Source organism: Bufo bufo, chromosome 4 (assembly GCF_905171765.1).
Source record: "Bufo bufo chromosome 4, aBufBuf1.1, whole genome shotgun sequence".
Lineage (NCBI taxonomy): Eukaryota > Metazoa > Chordata > Amphibia > Anura > Bufonidae > Bufo > Bufo bufo.
Window position 1 is genome coordinate 530,390,443 of NC_053392.1, and position 20,551 is coordinate 530,410,993.

Consider the following 20,551-nt stretch of genomic DNA (forward strand, 5'->3'; position numbering starts at 1 on the left):
AAGGCTGTGGCAGGTTAGTGTGGAACTGCTTGGTTCACCTGTCATATCCATGTCTGTTTATGTTCCCCTTCTCCTTGCAGCTTGGCCAGTGAGACTCCTGTTCGTCCGTGCCTAGGAGGAACAGGTTGTCCTACCCTGCTCCTAGTTCAGGGCCACCCTGAGGGCTAGTAGGCACCCCAAGGTTTCAGAGTATGAGCCCTCCTACCATCAGGGTCGGCTCATACGGTTAGGAGTCAGGGTCAGTATTAGGGACGCGATAGGAGGTGACCTGCTCCCTAATTCTGTTGTCCTGGCCGAGCAGCGACTAAACATCTTCTGGCATCGCACGGCTGAGAGTTTCCCCCATCCTCAGCCGTGACAGTCTGTTTGTCAAACTCTGCAGAGACATGAGATGGGTGGAAGAAATCATCATGGTGGTCTGTTTTGAATGGAGAAGACAAGGAAAGAAAACATCTAGCTCAGAGTAGTATGTGGCACTGTAATACCTTGCATGTTTTATAGTGCTGTATGTAATGTTAGGAGGGAAGGGGTTAGGTTTTGGTAGAATTTGGCATGGTGAGGTGCTGTTTTAATTTTTCACCTTAGGCAGCAGAAAGGCTAGGTGCTCACCTACCCCTTGCCACAAAACACTGAGGGAAGGACCCATTAGCCTTTATCTACACCCCTGCAGAGATTGCTGTCAATCAGTGTATAGGACTGCCAAAAGTAGGACTGCCAAAAGTAGGACTGCCAAAATGACCCATAAAAAGAGTAGAGATTGAATTGAATAAATTACAAGTTTTGCTGCATCTTTTCCCATAAAACTATATACCTGTATCAATCTGCTCAGCTCCTCCTGCTCTATAACATGCTGCCTGTAGATTATACTGCATTTTATGGTTACTCTAAGCGCACACATTGTGCTGCACTGTCTATACAGACATTACACTTTTATTTTTACAAACACTTACTTTTGAAAATTAAGATACTTGAGATTTGCTGCATTTTCAAATATTTCTGTTCTGATGTCATGGATTCCCTTTGAATTGGCGCAGTTTAGAAGAGTCAAGTGTGGAAATGATGTGATCAGATCATCTTCTAGAACTTCCATGACAGTCATCTCCTTCATGCGAAGCTCCCTCAGGTTTGGTAGATCTTTGCTCCATAAATGATTCACTAAAATGCAAAGATAAAAATCACCATGCAGGAGATATATAAAGGCTGGCGCCTTCTGCGCCAGTGATATCCCCAGCGCTGCCTGAGGATGTGTCCAATTTATGACAAGGCGCATGCCTCGTCATATATTAGGTGCATACTCAGGCAGTCTGTGCACCTAAGTACAAATCTACGGCAGCTCTTGGGATGTATCTGGTTGGTGGAGGTCAGACTGCTGGGGCATCCACCGATCACAGCGACCCAGTCTTCAATGTCTGAATGGAGCAATGGTCAGGCGTGTGCAGCACCGCTCTATTAGGGCTCATGCACACGACTGTATGTATTTGGAGGTGTGCAAAACATGGATATGCAAAAAAAAAAACGATGACATCCGTGTTGTATCCATTTTTTTCCCGGATCCATTGTAACAATGCCCGTCCTTGTCCACAAAACTGACAAGAATATAACATATAAATTTTTTTCGAAGAACCAACATACGGACACGGAATGCACACAGAATTATTTATATTTTTTTCAAGCCCTATTAAAATGAATGGTTCTGTATACGGACCTGTAAAAAATGGAACAGAAATGGAGAAAAAATATGTTTGTGTGCATGAGCCCTTATTCTGTTTGGGACTGGTAGAAATCAGAATGCTTGTACTCAGCTATCTCTGGCAGTCCGACAGAGCTGAATGGGGTGGCAGAGCACATGCTGACTGCCGCTGCATTCAAAAGGGGAACACTGGGTCACCATTCTTGGGATCGGCAGGAGCCCCATCAGTCAGACACCTGCAGATCATTCAATTATCTCCTATCCTGTAGATAAGAGATAAGTCTTCATAATGGGACAACTCCTTTAACTGTTGACCCAATCATTATTTCCTTCTCTGAAATACAGATGGGTGCAAAACGTATAATTGCGAAAAATTAACGGATCATTTTTCAGGTTTTGAAGGACAACCATGAAAGTGAAGACTACAAAGGCTATAAATGCACAAATCATAAAAAACAAAGGCCATATTTACCAGTACTCTGTGTAGAGTGCCCACAATGCTGAGCATCTTGTCTTATCTAACATTATATGACTGCCCGATAGGCTACTAGCCAGCACGGTGCACTACATGTACCATATGACCAGCGCCCTTAGGCTGAGTTCACATGGGCGAGATTTTCGCGCGGGTGCAATGCGTGAGGTGAACGCATTGCACCCGCACTGAATCCGGACTCATTCACTTCTATGGGGCTGTGCACATGAGCGGTGATTTTCACGCATTACTTATGCGTTGCGTGAAAATCGCAGCATGCTCTATATAGTGCGTTTATCACGCAACGCAGGCCCCATAGAAGTGAATCGGTGCGATTTTTACGCATGGTTGCTAAGATGACAGTCTATTCACTGTATTATTTTCCCTTATAACATGGTTATAAGGGAAAATAATAGCATTCTTTAATACAGAATGCATAGTAGAAGGTCAATTGAGGGTTAAAAAATAAAAAAAATTAACTCACCTCCTCCTCTTGATCGCATAGTTGCCGATCTCTTCTTTCTTCTTTAATCATGAGCTGCTGGCTAAAGGACCTGTGGTGACGTCACATCACATAGTACAATCACATGGTCCATCACCGTGGTGATGGACCATGTGATTGGACCATGTGATGATCTCAGTGACGTCACCACAGGTCCTTTGACAGGTCCTGAAGAAAGAACAGGAGACCGGCAGCTATGCGATCAATTGGAGGAGAGTTAATTTTTTTTTATTTTTTAACCCTCAATTGACCTTCTACTAAGCATTCTGTATTAAAGAATGCTATTATTTTCCCTTAACCATGTTATAAGGGAAAATAATTACATCTACACACCACCGAACCCAAACCTGAACTTCAGTGAAGAAGTTCGGGTCTGGGTACCACATTCAGGTTTTTATCACGCGCGTGCAAAACGCATTGCACAACAACGGACAACGGAACGCAATCGCAGTCAAAACTGACTGCAATTGGGTACCTACTCGCGCAGGTTTGCCGCAGTACACCCGGGGCGCATCCTGAACAAATCCGTCACGCCCGTGTGAACTCAGCCTTAGGGTACAGCCTCGCATGTGTGTTGAAAATCTGCAGCATTTATAGTAGCAGCAACTTGTATGAGATTTTTAAAAATGGATCCCGCACATAACTTGATGTGCGTGTGGATTTTAAATTTTCGCCACAGATTTTACACTTTGCAATGCAGAGAGTGAAATCAACCATAAACCTGCAGCATTTTGGTTATGTATTCTGCAACAAAATCTTCATCCTTTTGCTGCTGCAGACTTCCAGATGATTTAATGCATCCCGTGTGTGCGTTCCCACCAGAAGCTTTTTTCCTTACCTTTTAATCAGAACACCCTTCATGACATCAGGTGTTCATTTGCCCCAGATGCAAGGTCTTTGGATGGCACCAGCTCAGGAGATGGCACTCAGCAGACACTTGGTGGCATAGTCAGTGATTCTGCGATCATGCTGATTATGGACTTTTAGCCCTTTAGATGCTGTGGTCAGTTGTGACCACAGCACCTGAGTGGTCAATTACGCTCTGGCGTTTGAATTGCTCCCCCATGGCGAGATTGCGGGAGACGTTTGGTTAACTTGGGCCTTCTGAAGGCTCCGAGGCCTGCCATAGTGAAGTCTTACATAGACTGCAGTAGTAAATCATTTCAGTCTATGGTTAGCGCCTAGGGGAACTAAAATGTATGTGTAAAAAAAAGTTTAGAAAAATAGAAAAAAAAAAATTCTAATTAGCCCCTTTCCCCATTTTACATCACTAGTAATGGCACCTCTATGAATACCTATACAGCACGGTGGCTCAGTGGTTATCACTTGTGCCTTGCAGTGTTGGGGTCCTCGGTTCAAATCCAACCAAAGACAGCATGTGCATCTGCGTATATATACCCTCCCGTGTTTGTGTGGGTTTCCTCCCACACGCCAAAGATATAATGATAGGGACCTTAGATTGTGAGTAGAGATGAGCGAATTTTTCATAAAACCCGGTTAACCAAATTTTTGGGAAAAAATTTGGTTCGATGTGAATTTAGTTAAAAAACAGCTATTTCCTGGCTGCAGAGAGCCTTTCTAGTGGTGTAGAACACTGAGCCTTGCAGTAACACACATAGGGAGTCTGCTGTGGTAGTGAAACAATATTGTGAGTCCGTATGACATGGAGATGACAGGCGTTGTTCTTAGAATCACAGCACACTTCACTTATTTGGGCAGTTACGGGGCCAAATCTTACCAAATAACTCAAGTATGAACTCAGCCTTACAGGTCGATGTTAGCGTCAAGATGAAGCAGACTCCTTTTACACCGCCGGCAGCTGATTCCACATAGATGTAAACAGAACCTGTTCTAGTAAACGCTTATACAAGTAGAGCCCCCCGACTGTGGAGAGGGTGTCAGCAGTAAGTTTGTGTTGACGTCACTGATTATTTTGCCCTTCCTCTGATCCGTCAGAACAATAGCCCACAAAAAACTGATCCTGTCTGTTGAGCATCCGCCTTTAGAATATATAACTGCACAGCTGAACGGCAAATATATTTTTCTTTTGCCACAAATACATGACAAAAAGCGCTGTAATTTTCTGACTTCACCATACAACGGCTAATAAGCCCCTTTTTTTCCCACTAATAAAAGCCAAAAAATGCTTTAGAACATATAACTGCACAAGGGCAAATAAGACGTAGAAATATTTCCTTGTAATAAACCCTGTTAATGCCTGTATCAAACAGCACTTGCACCCCGATAACAAGAACGGTTTGCTGGAATTACAGAGCTATATAATGGCAATTTGTATCCGCAGTCAGTGCAGCAAGGTGTAATAGGATTGTTCCTATTATCCAGACTGTAACCTCCCCGACTGAACCCTGTTCTACATAAATGCTATGGAATGATTCCTCCCTATCCTTTCCCTACACCTTGAATAATCTTTCCCTGAACTTGTAAATCGTTTTTTTTAGCACAATGAAGTTTTTTCTAGCACTGTCCCTAGCGCCTGCTGACCTCTCTCCCTGCACTAAGTACACTGCTAAATGGCAGAATCCAAGATGGCTGAGGCTATTTATAGGGCTGTGACATCACAGGGCTGGCTGGCTGCTGATTGGCTGCATGCATGGCATTATGGTTGATCCCGCGTTCCCAGAGTTCTTTGCTCCATGTCCTCACACATGCAGCAGCCATTTTAGGAAAAAATGCGATTCGTTACCATGAAACATGAGAAAATTCCGCTTTGGTGCGAATCAAATTTTTCCTGAAATTCGGATCGAATTCCATGTCAGCTTCGATTCGCTCATCTCTAATTGTGAACCCCATTAGGGACAGCTTGATGATAACATCTGTAAAGCGCTGTGGAATATAGTAGCGCTATATAAAAGCATAAAATAAATAAATTTGAAAACATTTTTAGTAAAAAAAATCAAAATGGCTGATTTGTTGTTTGGTTGATACGCCCCTCCCCAAAAATCAAAAATTAGCCCTCACGCTGCTCCGTAGTCATAAACTAAATGTTATGGGGGTCAGATTTTGGTAATGCTAAAAAATATATGTAAGGCTAGTTCAGTCTGTTGAGCAGTAAAACTTATCAAGATGAGTAGTCATTTTTTACCGCATAGGGAATGCCGTAAACGAAACCCATATAACAATGGCAGAATTGCATTTTTTTTCCTAGTTCCACTGCATGCATTTAGAATATTTTTTCTAGCTTCTCACTACAAGGAGTGAGGCAAGGAGTAAAAAGGAAAGACAGGTGCACAACAATTTAACCCCTTCTTGATGCAGGAAAGTTGTGTCAAGAAGGGGTTAAATTGTTGTGCACCTGTCTTGTGCGTGGTGACTTTGTGTATAGGTTTGTTCCTCTCTGTGTCTTATATAACACTGATGAGTATCTTACACAGCTCGTTGGCCATTCAATACTAGTAAAAATGGCTGGAGTCAAAGTCAAGGAAAATACATCCTCCAAAGAAAGCCCTGTCATAAAATAATAAAAAAATAAAATAAATGAACTTTATGTAAGTAGCGTAACTACCATGGACGCAGACCATGCGACTGCTATGGGCTCCAGGTGGAGGGGAGCTATAAAACAACAGCTTACAGTAGCTACAACTAGAGGCAGCTCAGTGCAAAGAGAGCCTCCATTAATTTCAGTGGCAGCTATATTCCTATGAACTGATCTCCCCCTAGTGGTGGCTGCAGGCAGACAGTTTTATAATATACTATATGAGGGAAAGAAGGAGACAAAGAGCTGCTGAGATTTACGTGTTTATACCAGTTGTCTGGTGTAACTACATTGAGAAATATGGTGTTCCGCTTTTTCTGACATAGAAGCCGGGTGAACGCAAACATTTTTTAGAAATCTCATGGGATAAAGACGTGGGCCCTATGCAAAATTTTGCTATGTAGCCCTAAGAGACCTATTATGATCTGCCTATGATCGGGGAACCTAGACACTTCTTTTGTGTTTATGGAATCGGGTTATCTCCGATCCCGGCAGTGAGAGCTGGGTGACTGGCTGCTGTATTATACAGTTGGCAACCACAAGCGATGGTGTCGGCCCAGCTCCTGAGCCTGCACCATCACTGTGACACACTATTATGGCACATCAGAGAGTGGCAATGGGTTAAAAAGCTCATACTGTGAAACTCGAGAGATGCGACCCAGCTTTGCAGATCTGTCCAACTTCCAGCGACTGTTCACTGCAGATCTAGCTTATAAGTGAGAGGTCTGTTATTCTTTTATTTTATCCCTTTTTATTACTCGATCTGTTTTGCTCATATATGAATGTCATTGTTATTTCATCCTTTTTGTAACCTTCTTAAAGTGGTTATCCAAGTTAATTACCAAAATGACCACTGCAGCCAATCACAGTCTTTTGCTATACCATCGCACCATTACTTGTGGGTGCCAGTTGTATTATACAGCAGGCACCCAGCTCTCACTGCCGGAATCAGAGATACCTTCGATTCCAGCAGTGATTGCTTGCAGTGGTCACGTGTCGTAAACCTGAATGTCACTGCTAGTGATGAGCAAAACTGGATTTGCTACTTAGCAGAATTTCACAAAGAAATTAGATTTGTAACAATTGACTTTGTCAAGAATCCCATTCCATTGCATGCGCAATGACAGAAAACTGCGATTGCACCGCCCCGTCATTGACTCCCTCAGATGCCACGTTCATAGCTGATCGCGGCATCTGATATTAAAATTGAAGCCTTTCAGGGGTTAATCAGGGTTAAAAAAATAATAATAAAAAAAAAAAATATATATATATATATATATATATATATATTCACCTTACCTTATCCGTTTGTTCGCGGAGAGTCTGAGGCGGCCATCTTGATTAAAGAAACTGCGCGAAATTGACGTCATCACTAGTGTTGAGAGAAGTTTACGAAAATTCTATTTGGCTGCTTCACCAAATTTCACAAAGAAATTCTCTTCGGGACGAATTACTTCATCACAAAGTGCATTTATTTGAAAGTAGCGGGCGCAATGATGCACCCCTCTCCCCCCCCCCATTCCTGTTATTGAACTGCATTCATCACTGATAGCATCTGAGATTAAAAAATAAGGACTTCAGGGGTTAATCAGTTAAAAAAACTTACCTTATCCATTCGGTGCGTGATGACGTCCTCACACTGGTCGGCGTGGTGACGTCATACTTTGCTTGGGATCTTCAATGAAGATGGCCGTGGCGCACTCAAATGAGGTGAGTGTGTATTTTTTTTTATTATTTTTTTTAATACCATTTCAGGGAAAATTTATTCGAAACCACGAAGCACAAGGAAGTTCGAAATTCGTCAGCAAATTGAATTTTCCCTGAAATTCGGATTGAAGTCCTCTTCAGATACTTGTATTTGCTCAACCCTAGTCATCACATCGGCCAGACAATATACAGGTAAACCACTTAAACCACACAATATACAGAAGGGTTCATTCACACGACCATATGAATGAGTCCGCATCCGTTCCGCAATTTGTTAGCGATCACTTGAATGGGTCCGCAAATCCGGAGATGCGGTGCGGAACGGAACCACGAAACGAAAGCACTATGGAGTGCTTTCGTGGGGCTCCGTTCCGTGCTTCTATTCCGCAAAAAGATATAACTTGTTCTATCTTTTTGCGGAACAGACGGATCGCGGACCCCATTCTAGTGAATGGGTCCGCGATCCGTATGCGGATAGCCCACGGTCGGTGCCCGTGCATTGTGGACCGCAATCGGCCACGTGTGAAAGACGCCTAAGACAGACCTTTATGCTAGTATTGTGGCCCAATTTTGGCACAAAATAGCACAACTTATGGCTCGCCCCTTTTACTCCTTTCTGCTCAGCTCCATCCTCTTGTTGAGCATATCGGAAAAAAGTGTACAAACTGTCGATGTGCCAATTTGCGCTACTTTTTGGCTCAGACACGTTAGTAATTCTGGGCCACTGTGAGCAGAGAGTTATACAGGGCATACATTATCCTATGTTACATCAATGTGTTCCAAATATGATACACACTGTATATGCCCTCCATTCGTACCTGTTCTCAGTGAGGCTCCTGGTCTTATTTCCGTGCTCCAGGCAAGCACATGTGGGTTCAGTTTCCTAAGTTAAATTAAAGAAGACCCGTTGGCAGAGCCGACCAAGATAGGGTTGACTCTGCTGATTAATAGGATACCTGTCCTGTGAAAATCAGTGGCGACATTCCTGAGAAAAAAATAGTTCTTTATGGAAATGAGGACTTCAGTGCACCAAGGGATGTGGCCAGCCCTGAAAAACCAAGGATCTGGGGTGGACCAAGAGGTTTGGCCAGCCCTCAAAAGCTGAGGAGCTTAGATGCACTGAGGAGCTTGGGCCTGTCCCTTGCTGCACCAAAGCCCCCATTTTTTTTCTTGGGAACATCGCAACCAATTTTCACAAGAAAGGTATCATTCTAATCAGCAAGATCAACCCCACCAGAGTAAGCCTGGTTTAATCTTGTTGATCCTGCTGACAGGTGCTCTTTAAAGGGGTTGTCCATACATACTCCTTCGCTTTTTCTGTCATTGAGCATGGAGTGATTCAACTGCATGCTTAGGCAGTCAGGTTGGCAACCTGACTGCCCAACGTGCAATTGTGTCTCTCCATACTCAATGTCAGATAAGGCGGAAGAGTATGGACAACCCCTTTAAGCATGATCACTTAGCGCAAAAACAAAGTAATAGAAATAAAGGAGAAAATGCAAACTTTTTGCAGGTATTAATTACTCTTGTCAGCTTATTACCCACGGTGAACACTAAAGTTCTTTTAATAGTATAAAGTTTCTGAAGCCTGAATTATTCTTGTTTTTCCCCTTATCATTTTGACTCACCACTTCTAATGTCTGTACCACTTAGATCAAGTAACTGGAGTGACTTTAAGGAATCCTCTTGGGCTTGTGTTGCATTAAGTGCAAAAGCTGACTCGGCAATGTCTCCCATTGTGCTCCGAATGGCTCCAATCAACGTGAATGATAAATTAAGTGACATCAGATTTGGGAAACAGGAAAAGGCAAATGGTTGGATGTGAAATATGAGATTTTCAGCAAGGGATAGCTTTCTGAGATTCTTCAACATTAGACACTTTGGTACAACTTTTAACAAGTTATTGCTTAGGTCCAGTGACTCCAGTTCAGGCAGGACATGAATTCCCCAGTGAATCTCTTTGATTTGGTTGTGTGCTAAAGACAAGATGCGGAGCTTGGAAAGGTCAACCACGTCATGGTCCTCAATTACAGTTATGCTGTTGAAGCTCAAATCCAACTCCTCTATCGTTTGAGAAAGACATGCTGGAAACGCATCTAAATTTAGATTCCGTAGGTGACATTTGACATTGCATTGCTCCCCAGGGTCGGTAATATTTACTTGTTCTGCTAGATTTTTGGAGACGGTAACTGTTTGGTCTGTGCTGTTGAGAAGAGCCACTAATCCCCCCATCTTAATCAAAAGCAGCAGCAAGGTGAACATTTTCCGGGGGTTGCCAATAAATTAAATGCAAACCTGCAAAAGCAAAATAAAAAAAAATTAAAAAAACATTATTACATTTATTTAAACAGTACTTATAGTGAAAAAAAAACTTTATAGTGGTCTTAGATCCAGATATGTAGTACCTTGTGGAGCCCTTTTCATCTAAGTTCACCCATTTGAGCTGAAGACTGCCCCTTCCTAATTCGATTGTATGATTGTCTTCCATGTTATAAACACAGTGTTGCTGCAGTCCAGCCGCCGTTCCCTATTTGTACAAACATGCTAACTCACAGTAGACTCGTCACTCCTCTTTCCGCTGTTAGTACACTTTTTTCTTTACACAGCAGAGTCTGTCTGCCCGAAACAGTGCAGAGGCTGCTATAATCACAAGTCTTTACTAATCTATACACCTGTGTGGCTGGGATATTCAAGTTATCCTCTCCCATATTCTTACTCTCCTCAATTTTGTAATAAAAAATTTGTTATTAGAAATTTGGATTTATCCATTTGTAAGAGGTTTGTCGAATTAGAAAAATAAGTGGAACAGACCCAGCTATGACGGCATTACAGTGGCCTTCCATCTGCACCTTCTGTTTTAGTCAGTATTAGAGGAGGGCAGATAGAAAGAAGTAACATATGACTGCAGGATCAGACTGCACATATGGTTTTAATCTTAGTCTGACCATGGAGATGTGTAGGTCTGCATAGACACTGTATACACAAACTGCAGAATATTTATGTTGAAGACTATAGGTGTTGACAAAGATAATGAAAATGCCCAGTTGTCAATTTATTTATTCATTTGTAGGTGGAATAACAGAAGAACAGGACAACATAGAGGGGGACATTTATCAAATCTGCTAGCCAGTGGCATAAAAATGTTGCAAGCTATGTCATGTGCAACATTTTGTGCTTATTTTTGCGACATTTGGTGAGCCTCGCCACTTTCACAAGTGAAGTGAAAAGTTGGTCAGGGTTAGAGATTAGAAAAAGTGTTATGTTTCATTTATACTGTGTGACTATTTAAAAAGTCTTAAAAAAAGTCGCACCTCCACGCCAGTCAACCCCCTGGTGTACTTTCATTGACAGTTGTGAAACGACATAGCACTTGCGCCAAAATTTTATAAGACTGAGCGCCACTTTATAAACTTGGTGCAGCAACACAAACCAAAGACAGACTTAAAGGGAACCTGTCACCAGTTTTATGGTGTCCTAAGGGCAACAAAAATAAGTGACACATTCTCTTAGCACAATGCTGGGTCACTTTCTTTAATTGATCCAGTCAATCTGCCAACATCTTGTATTGAAAAGCTCCAGCTCATAATCATGAGTCCTGAATATTCATGAGCTCCTGACTCTCCCCGCCCACCTGCTGCTGAATGACAGTTATTTTCCATATGAATCAGCAGCAGGTGGGCAGGGGAGTGGCTATAGCTCTGAATTAAATATACGCTGGACTCAATGACATCACGCTGGACTCAAATCAGCTCATTGGCATGCGGCATCTTTGTGTGTATATTATGAGGTAACCATCTGTCACACCAGTAAGTGAATACATATAAGGCACTTTTTAGTAGTTAATGATTGTATATAATTAGTTAGATTATAATCAAATATCCACATGACAGGTTCCCTTTAGGCTACTTTCACACTAGCGTTCGGAGCAGGTCGGTCTGATGTTTCATCAGACGGATCCGCTCCTATAATGCAGACGTTTGCATCCGTTCAGAACGGATCCGTCTGCATTACAAACTTAGAAAAATTTCTAAGTGTGAAAGTAGCCTGAGCGGATCCGTCCAGACTTTACATTGAAAGTCAATGGGGGCGGATCCGTTTGAAGATTGAGCCATATAGTGTCATCTTCAAACGGATCCGTCCCCATTGACTTACATCGTAAGTCTGGACGGATCCGCTCGCCTCCGCACGGCCAGGCGGACACCCGAACGCTGCAAGCAGCGTTCAGGTGTCCGCTCGCTGAGCGGAGCGGAGGCTGAACGCTGGCAGACGGATGCATTCTCAGTGGATCCGCCTCCACTGAGAATGCATTAGGGCCGGACGGCTGCGTTCGGTGCCGCTTGTGAGCCCCTTCAAACGGAGCTCACGAGCGGACACCTGAACGCAGGTGTGAAAGTAGCCTAAAATGGGTTGTCCGGGCTTATGCTATTGATGACTTATCCTCAGGATAGGTCATCAATATCAGATCGGCGGGGGCCCGACACCCGGCACCCCTGCTGACCAGTTGTATGAGGAGAAGGCGGGTGCAGTGTGCATTTGCCGTTTCCCTTCTCTGTTCCTCTCCGCTGCTGTACGTCTATGTATTTGCCATAGACAGCAGTGGTGAACAGGAAGAACGATGGGAGATGGCATATGCGCACTGGTGATACAGCCGATCATTGAGGCTGGCCGGTGTTCTGCCCCCGTCGAGGATAGGTCATCAATAGTAAAAGCCGAAGAACCACTTTAAAGCTGACACCAAAAACACCTCAAATGATAAATTCCCTCCAGAGTTCCTACAATAGAATCAGCTGTTATGACGAATACAACAGAGATGGACAGAGAGACGACATTTCCACTTTTAAAAATGGGGGAAATTTACTAATCAAAAGGATCCAGAAAGTTGGTGTAACATACCTTGCATCACATTAAGTAATTCTTTTTTGACAAGGGAGCATGTGGCGACAAAGGGGTTGATGCTCTGGCGGGAAAATCCAGGCAAAGGGTTGATTAATGCACAACCAGAGGAGTGCCTGGAGGGAGATATAAAAGAGCAGGAGGGGCTAAGGCAGAGCTCACCAGGGGCAGACAGGACCTGCCCGCCTGCCCGCCTGCCCGCCTGGATTTGGTTTGGGAATATCAATTGATTTTGTTGGTGGTTTTTGTGGTGGTTTTTTCTTTCAGAATTGTCACAGCTGGCGAAAGGTAGCCCTGAAACAAGTGGGAAATCCTACACGCGTCGCTGCCTACAGCGGTCGGCATAATAGGAGGTTATGTGTCTTTGGAAAACAGAAAGTTGGGTTGCGTTAAATGACTGTTTTCAGGGCTCACATTGTTAGATGTGGTTAAATAAAGCCGTGGCCACCCCACAATTCTGCCCAATAAGAGTGGGATGGTTTTATTTACAAGGTTTGGTTGAGCCTGGATGGTTTCATTGTAAGATAGTGGGTCGCTCCCTGCAGTCATGGTTTATCGTAAAATGGGGCATGGCTCAAGATGCAACAATGTACGCCAAAATATTTCTGCAAAATTCTAGTGTAAAGTAGTCAGCTAAGAGGGAGTATAAGCCTGGACAGGACACAGATGCGCCAAATGTATCATTCCTCACAGAAGCCACTGCGATAAGAAGTATCTTCACACAGTGACTGCTGTGTGGCTAGCCCCTAAACTCTCATCAATCATGGCTGATTGTCAGGCAGATTATTGAGGATGAACGTTCCTACGAATGCTTATTCCCGACAATCTGCCCGTCTAAAGGTGTAGCCGATCACTCGATGAATGAGTGAAACAGTTTTTCGTGCACGCAAGTAAATGATGGTTTCTGGGCAGCAGATTGCGCGGTCTAAACGGCACTCTACTGCCCAGAAACGATGCAGCTGTATGTATAGGTAGCGCTTCACCACCTTCCCGATAATCGGCTGCTCCTCTGGCTGTGTAAACTCACCATTAGGCCTCTTTCACACGAGCGGGTTTTCTGTCTGGGTGACAGGTTCCCTTTAAATGGGTTGTCCGGGCTTATTAAAGAAGACCCGTTGGCAGAGCCGACCAAGATAGGGTTGACTCTGCTGATTAATATGATACCTGTCCTGTGAAAATCAGTGGCGACATTCCTGAGAAAAAAGAGTTCTTTATGGAAATGAGGACTTCAGTGCACCAAGGGATGTGGCCAGCCCTGAAAAACCAAGGATCTGGGGTGGACCAAGAGGTTTGGCCAGCCCTCAAAAGCTGAGGAGCTTAGATGCACTGAGGAGCTTGGGCCTGTCCCTTGCTGCACCAAAGCCCCCATTTATTTTCTTGGGAACATCTCAACCAATTTTCACAAGAAAGGTATCATTCTAATCAGAAAGATCAACCCCACCAGAGTAAGCCTGGTTTAATCTTGTTGATCCTGCTGACAGGTGCTCTTTAAAGGGGTTGTCCATACATACTCCTTCGCTTTTTCTGTCATTGAGCATGGAGTGATTCAACTGCATGCTAAGGCAGTCAGGTTTGCAACCTGACTGCCCAACGTGCAATTGTGTCTCTCCATACTCAATGTCAGATAAGGCGGAAGAGTATGGACAACCCCTTTAATTATGTAGTGAATGCATAACATCCGGACTGAATCCTGACCCATTCATTTCAATGGGTCTGTGCACACGACCGTTCCATTTTTTGCTGTCCAATCCGCAAAAAACGGAAGCTGCCTGTGTACCTTCCGCAATTTGTGGAACGGAACTGGCGGCCCATTGTAGTAATGCCTATTCTTGTCTGCAAAACGGACAAGAATAGGACATGTTATATTTTTTTTGCGGGGCCACGGAATGGAGCAACGATTGCGGACAGCACACGGAGTGCTGTCCGCATTTTTTGCGGCCCCATTGAAGTGCATCTCGGATGCGGACCAAAACAACGGTCGTGTGCATGAGGCCTAACTTGCATGCAAAACCATCGGTTTTTCCCTGAACAGATCCTGTCCCAATCTGTATCGTTCATGTGAAAGGGCCTTAGGCTTCATGCACATAACCACATCCATATTTCGTTCCGCAAACCACTGATCCGCAAAATATGTACCTCTGTGTGCATTCAGCATTTTTTTCACTCTCATCAACAGAAAGGTCTGTGTTGCGGAAAGTTGGCGCTGAGCACGCAGTTCTCTTGTAGATGGTACATGAATGGGTAACCATGTAATGAAGAGCGGGAAACGCTCTTTTTTGTTAGCGCTTTGCTCTGATGAACGGGGGAACAATAGGATATATAGTCAGGAATCGCCATTGCGAGTCAACCCCTTGTTTTTTTTTATGCAGTTTAAATTTAATGTGAACGTGCCCTAAAAAAGCTGTATAAATATGCTCTTGCTGAAATTGTACTGATCCATAAAATAAATCATTAAAAATAAACCCCAAAAACATTGCTGGAGTTGGCCCCACCCCACAGTGCACTGAAGCCCTTATCTGCAGGAAAAAAGTCTTTGGGGGAGATTTATTAAAACTGGTGTAAAGGAAAAATGGCTTAGTTGCCCACAGCAACCAATCAGATTCCACCTTTCATTTTCCAAAGGAGCTCTAAAAAATGAAAGGTAGAATCTGATTGGCTGCTATGGGCAACTCAGCCAGTTCTACTTTACACCAGTTTGATGAACCCCCTTAATTCTTAGTAAATCCTTTACAGTAATTCTGGTGTCTACGGGTGTGTTCACACATGGCAGATTTATTGGAGACATTTCTGTGACTGTCCCATTCAACTGAAGGCAGTAAACTATGCACCTGCTGCAGGAACAACCCCATTCAGATGATTGTGAAGTGCTTTTCGGTCACAGAAATTTCTATAACAAATCTGCTACGTGTAAATACACCTTTAGGCTACATGAACGTATTTTGTTTCCGTGTCTGTATGTCTGTTACGTAGTCCCGCAAAAAAGATCGAAATTGTCCGTTTTGCGGACAAGGATAGACATTGTTACAATGGATCCGTCAAAAATAACGGATGCCATTCAGAAGTCATCCGTTTTGTTTTGCGGAGCTGCAATTTGCGGACGCCAGTGCTCCAGAGGGCGACCAAAATGGTCGCCAATGCGGCTTATAATTGCAAAATGGCGACAAGACTTTGTTGTCTTGTCGCCATTTGCGCCTAGACCCTCTGCTCTGCCTCTTTAAGAAAAAAAGGCTTTCATCCAGCAGACATACGCTGCTGACGTCTGCTGCGTGCAGATCCGCCCCTCACACTGTGGCCAGTGATTGTCTTGATGCCACTGCAGCCAAACATTTTCATGGAGAAATTCAAGGCAAGCAGCGGAGGCCTGGAAGCGAATGAGCCAGGACCCAGCACCTAGGGATTACCAACGCGAATCTGGCTAGTCTGATAGGTCATGGAAATGAGTGTACAACCCCATTTAACCCCTTAAGGACATAGGACGTACCGGTACGCCCTATTTCCCGAGTCCTTAAGGACCAAGGACGTACCGGTACGTCCTAACTTTTAAATCGGGATTCCGGCGCCCGAGGGGTTAAACGGAACGGGATTTCGGCTGAAATCCTTCAGCCGGCATCCTGTGACAACGCCAGGGGGGGTGATGTGACCCCCCCGTGTCGGCGATCGCAGCAAACCGCAGGTCAATTCAGACCTGCGGTTTGCTGCGCTTTTTGCAGTTTCTGATGCCCGCGGTCCCTGACCGCGGGGATCAGAAACTTTTGAGTGCCTATAATCTATATTTTTCACCCCCCCTGCACCCCTGCATGATTTGATGCCGGCGGGTGGTGCGGGGGGGTGTCGCATGCGGTGGGGGCGTTGCGGGAGGCGGGCGGTGCGGCAGGCGGGATCGCGATCCCCCGCCCGCCTCCCCATGAATGATCGTTGGCTTCTAGTGGTTATACCAGGGTGCCAGCACATTGCTGGCACCCTGGTATAAACGGCTGACATCTGTGCAGATGTCAGCCGTTTAACCCTTTCCATACCGCGGTCCGTACGGACCGCTGTATGGAAAAAGTTATCTGTCATCGGTCAGGGAGCTCCCTCCCTCTCCATCGGGGGGCTGCTGTGCCTTTGCAGCCCCCCGATGGAGAGGGAGAGAGCCCCCAGAGAGCCCCCCTTAGCCCCGTGCTTACCCTTCCCCGTCTGCGAAGTTCTGAGCAGACGGGGAGGGTTCCCATGGCAACAGGACGCCTGCTCAGGCGTCCTGCTGTCCATGGTGCTGAACAGATCTATGCTGAAAGCATAGATCTGTTCAGTGTAAGTAAAATACAGTACAGAACAATATATATTGTACTGTACTGTATTATACAGACATCAGACCCACTGGATCTTCAAGAACCAAGCGGGTCTGGGTCAAATTTTTTTTTAAAAAAAGTGAAAAAAGTTAAGATAAAAAAAAAACATTCATCACTGAATAAAAATTAAAAAAATAAAATAAACTACACATATTAGGTATCTCCGCGTCCGTAACGACCTGATCTATAAAATGGTCATGTTACTTTCCCCGCACGGTGAACGCCATAAAAATAAAAAAATAAAAACTATGAGAAAATTGAAATTTTGCCCACCTTACTTCCCAAAAAAGGTAATAAAAGTGATCAGAAAAGTCGCATGTACGCCAAAATAGTACCAATCAAACCGTCATCTCATCCCGCAAAAAATGAGACCCTACTCAAGATAATCGCCCAAAAGCTGAAAAAACTATGGCTCTTAGACTATGGAAACACTAAAACATGATTTTTTTTTGTTTCAAAAATGAAATCATTGTGTAAAACTTACATAAATAAAAAAAAAGTATACATATTAGGTATCGCCGCGTCCGTATCGACCGGCTCTATAAAAATATCACATGACCTAACCCCTCAGATGACCACCGTAAAAAAATAAAAAAAAAAACAGTGTAAAAAAAGCCATTTTTTGCCATCTTACGTCACAAAAAGTGTAATAGCAAGCGATCAAAAAATCATATGCACCCCAAAATAGTGCCAATCAAACCGTCATCTCATCCCGCAAAAAATGAGACCCTACTCAAGATAATCGCCCAAAAACTGAAAAAACTATGGCTCTTAGACTATGGAGACACTAAAACATTTTTTTGGTTTTAAAAAAGAAGTTATTGTATAAAACTTACATAAATAAAAAAAAAATGTATACATATTAGGTATCGCCGCGTCCGTGACAACCTGCTCTATAAAATTACCCCATGATCTAACCTGTCAGATGAATGTTGTAAATAACAAAAAAAAAAAACGTGCCAAAAAAGCTATTTCTTGTTACCTTGCTGCACAAAAAGTGTAATATAGAGCAACCAAAAATCATATGTACCCTAAACTAGTACCAACAAAACTGCCACCCTATCCCGTAGTTTCTAAAATGGAGTCACTTTTTTGGAGTTTCCACTCTAGGGGTGCATCAGGGGGGCTTCAAATGGGACATGGTGTCAAAAAAACCAGTCCAGCAAAATCTGCCTTCCAAAAACCTTATGGCATTCCTTTCCTTCTGCGCCCTGCCGTTTGCCTGTACAGCTGTTTACGACCACATATGGGGTGTTTCTGTAAACTACAGAATCAGGGCCATAAATAATGAGTTTTGTTTGGCTGTTAACCCTTGCTTTGTAACTGGAAAAAAAATATTAAAATGGAAAATCTGCCAAAAATTTGAAATTTTGAAATTGTGTCTCTATTTTCCATTAAATCTTGTGCAACACCTAAAGGGTTAACAACGTTTGTAAAATCAGTTTTGAATACCTTGAGGGGTGTAGTTTCTTAGATGGGGTCACTTTTATGGAGTTTCTACTCTAGGGGTGCATCAGGGGGGCTTCAAATGGGACATGGTGTCAAAAAAACAGTCCAGCAAAATCAGCCTTCCAAAAACCAAACGGCGCACCTTTCACTCTAAGCCCTACTGTGTGCCCGTACAGTCGTTTACGGCCACATATGGGGTGTTTCTGTAAACAGCAGAGTCAGGGCAATAAAGATACAGTCTTGTTTGGCTGTTAACCCTTGCTTTGTTAGTGGAAAAAATGGGTTAAAATTGAAAATTAGGCAAAAAAATGAAATTCTCAAATTTCATCCCCATTTGCCAATAACTCTTGTGCAACACCTAAAGGGTTAACGACGTATGTAAAATCAGTTTTGAATACCTTGAGGGGTGTAGTTTCTTAGATGGGGTCACTTTTAGGGAGTTTCTCCTCTAGGGGTGCATCAGGGGGCTTCAAATGGGACATGGTGTCAAAAAACCAGTCCATAAAAATCAGCCTTCCAAAAACCATACGGCGCACCTTTCCCTCTACGCCCCGCTGTGTGGCCGTACAGTAGTTTACGGCCACATATTGGGTGTTTCTGTAAACGGCAGAGTCAGGGCAATAAAGATACAATCTTGTTTGGCTGTTAACCCTTGCTTTGTTAGTGGAAAAAATGGGTTCAAATGAAAAATTAGACAAAAAAATTAAATTCTCAAATTTCCTCCCCATTTGCCAATAACTCTTGTGCAACACCTAAAGGGTTAATAATGTATGCAAAATCAGTTTTGAATACCTTGAGGGGTGTAGTTTCTTAGATGGGGTCATTTTTGGGTGGTTTCTATTATGTAAGCCTCGCAAATCGACTTCAGACCTGAACTGGTCCCTAAAAATTTAGTTTTTGTAAATTTCTGAAAAATTTCAAGATTTGCTTCTAAACTTCTAAGCCTTATAACATCCCCAAAAAATAAAATATCATTCCCAAAACAATTCACACATGAAGTAGACATATGGGGAATGTAAAGTCATCACAATTTTTTGGGGTATTACTATGTATTACAGAAGTAGAGAAACTGAAACTTTGAAATTTGCTAATTTTTCCAAATTTTTGGTAAATTAGGTATTTTTTTGTGCAAAAAAAATATTTTTTTTGACTTCATTTTACCAGTGTCATGAAGTACAATATGTGACGAAAAAACAATCTCAGAATGGCCTGGATAAGTCAAAGCGTTTTAAAGTTATTAGCACTTAAAGTGACACTGGTCAGATTTCCAAAAAATGGCCTGGTCCTTAAGGTGAAAATGAGCCCGGTCCTTAAGGGGTTAAAGAGGACCTTTCACTACAATAAAAAATCTAAACTAAGCATACAGACATGTAGGGCGGCGCCCAGGGATCTCCCTGCACTTACTGTTATCCCCGGGCGCCGCTCTGTTCTCCCGGTATAGGCTCCGGTATCTTCATATTTTCTGCTCAACTGGGTGGAGCCTGCCGGCGTCTCCTTCTCCCAGGCTGTAGCGCTGGCCAGAGGTTTTTTTTCCTCTCAGGCTATGAGCTAAGCGCTGCGATTGGCCAGCGCTACAGCCTGGGAGATGGAGACGCCGGCAGGCTCCACCCAGTTGAGCCGAAAATATGAAGATACCGGCTCCTAAATTTTTTAGGTTAGGAGCCAATGGCTCCTTGATATTTTTTTTAGTCTGGAGCACTGCTCTAAGGCCCCTTTAACACGAGCGAGTTTTCCGTGCGGGTGCGATGTGTGATGTGAACGCATAGCACCCGCACTGAATCCTGACCTATTCATTTCAATGGGCCTGTGTACATGACCGTTTTTTTTCATGCATCAGTTCTGCATTGCGTGAAAAATGCAGCATGTTCTACAAACCGGATTCCAAAAAAGTTGGGACACTAAACAAATTGTGAATAAAAACTGAATGCAATGATGTGGAGATGGCAAATGTCAATATTTTATTTGTAATAGAACGTAGATGACAGATCAAACGTTTAATCCGAGTAAGGCCTCCTGC

At 43.4% G+C, this 20,551-nt stretch overlaps 1 protein-coding gene across 1 annotated transcript in view; it reads right to left on the bottom strand.

Moving 5' to 3' along the window:
- LOC120998896 (leucine-rich repeat neuronal protein 4-like) overlaps positions 1 to 20,551 on the bottom strand; it is a 53,418-nt gene that overhangs the window by 25,032 nt on the left and 7,835 nt on the right. The window contains exons 2-3 of the mRNA XM_040429775.1: positions 9,493 to 10,159; positions 951 to 1,155 (exon numbers count right to left, since the gene is read on the bottom strand). Of these exons, the coding sequence (XP_040285709.1) occupies positions 951 to 1,155; positions 9,493 to 10,126 (839 nt within the window). The 5' untranslated portion in view covers positions 10,127 to 10,159. The remainder of the gene's footprint in view (positions 1 to 950; positions 1,156 to 9,492; positions 10,160 to 20,551) is intronic.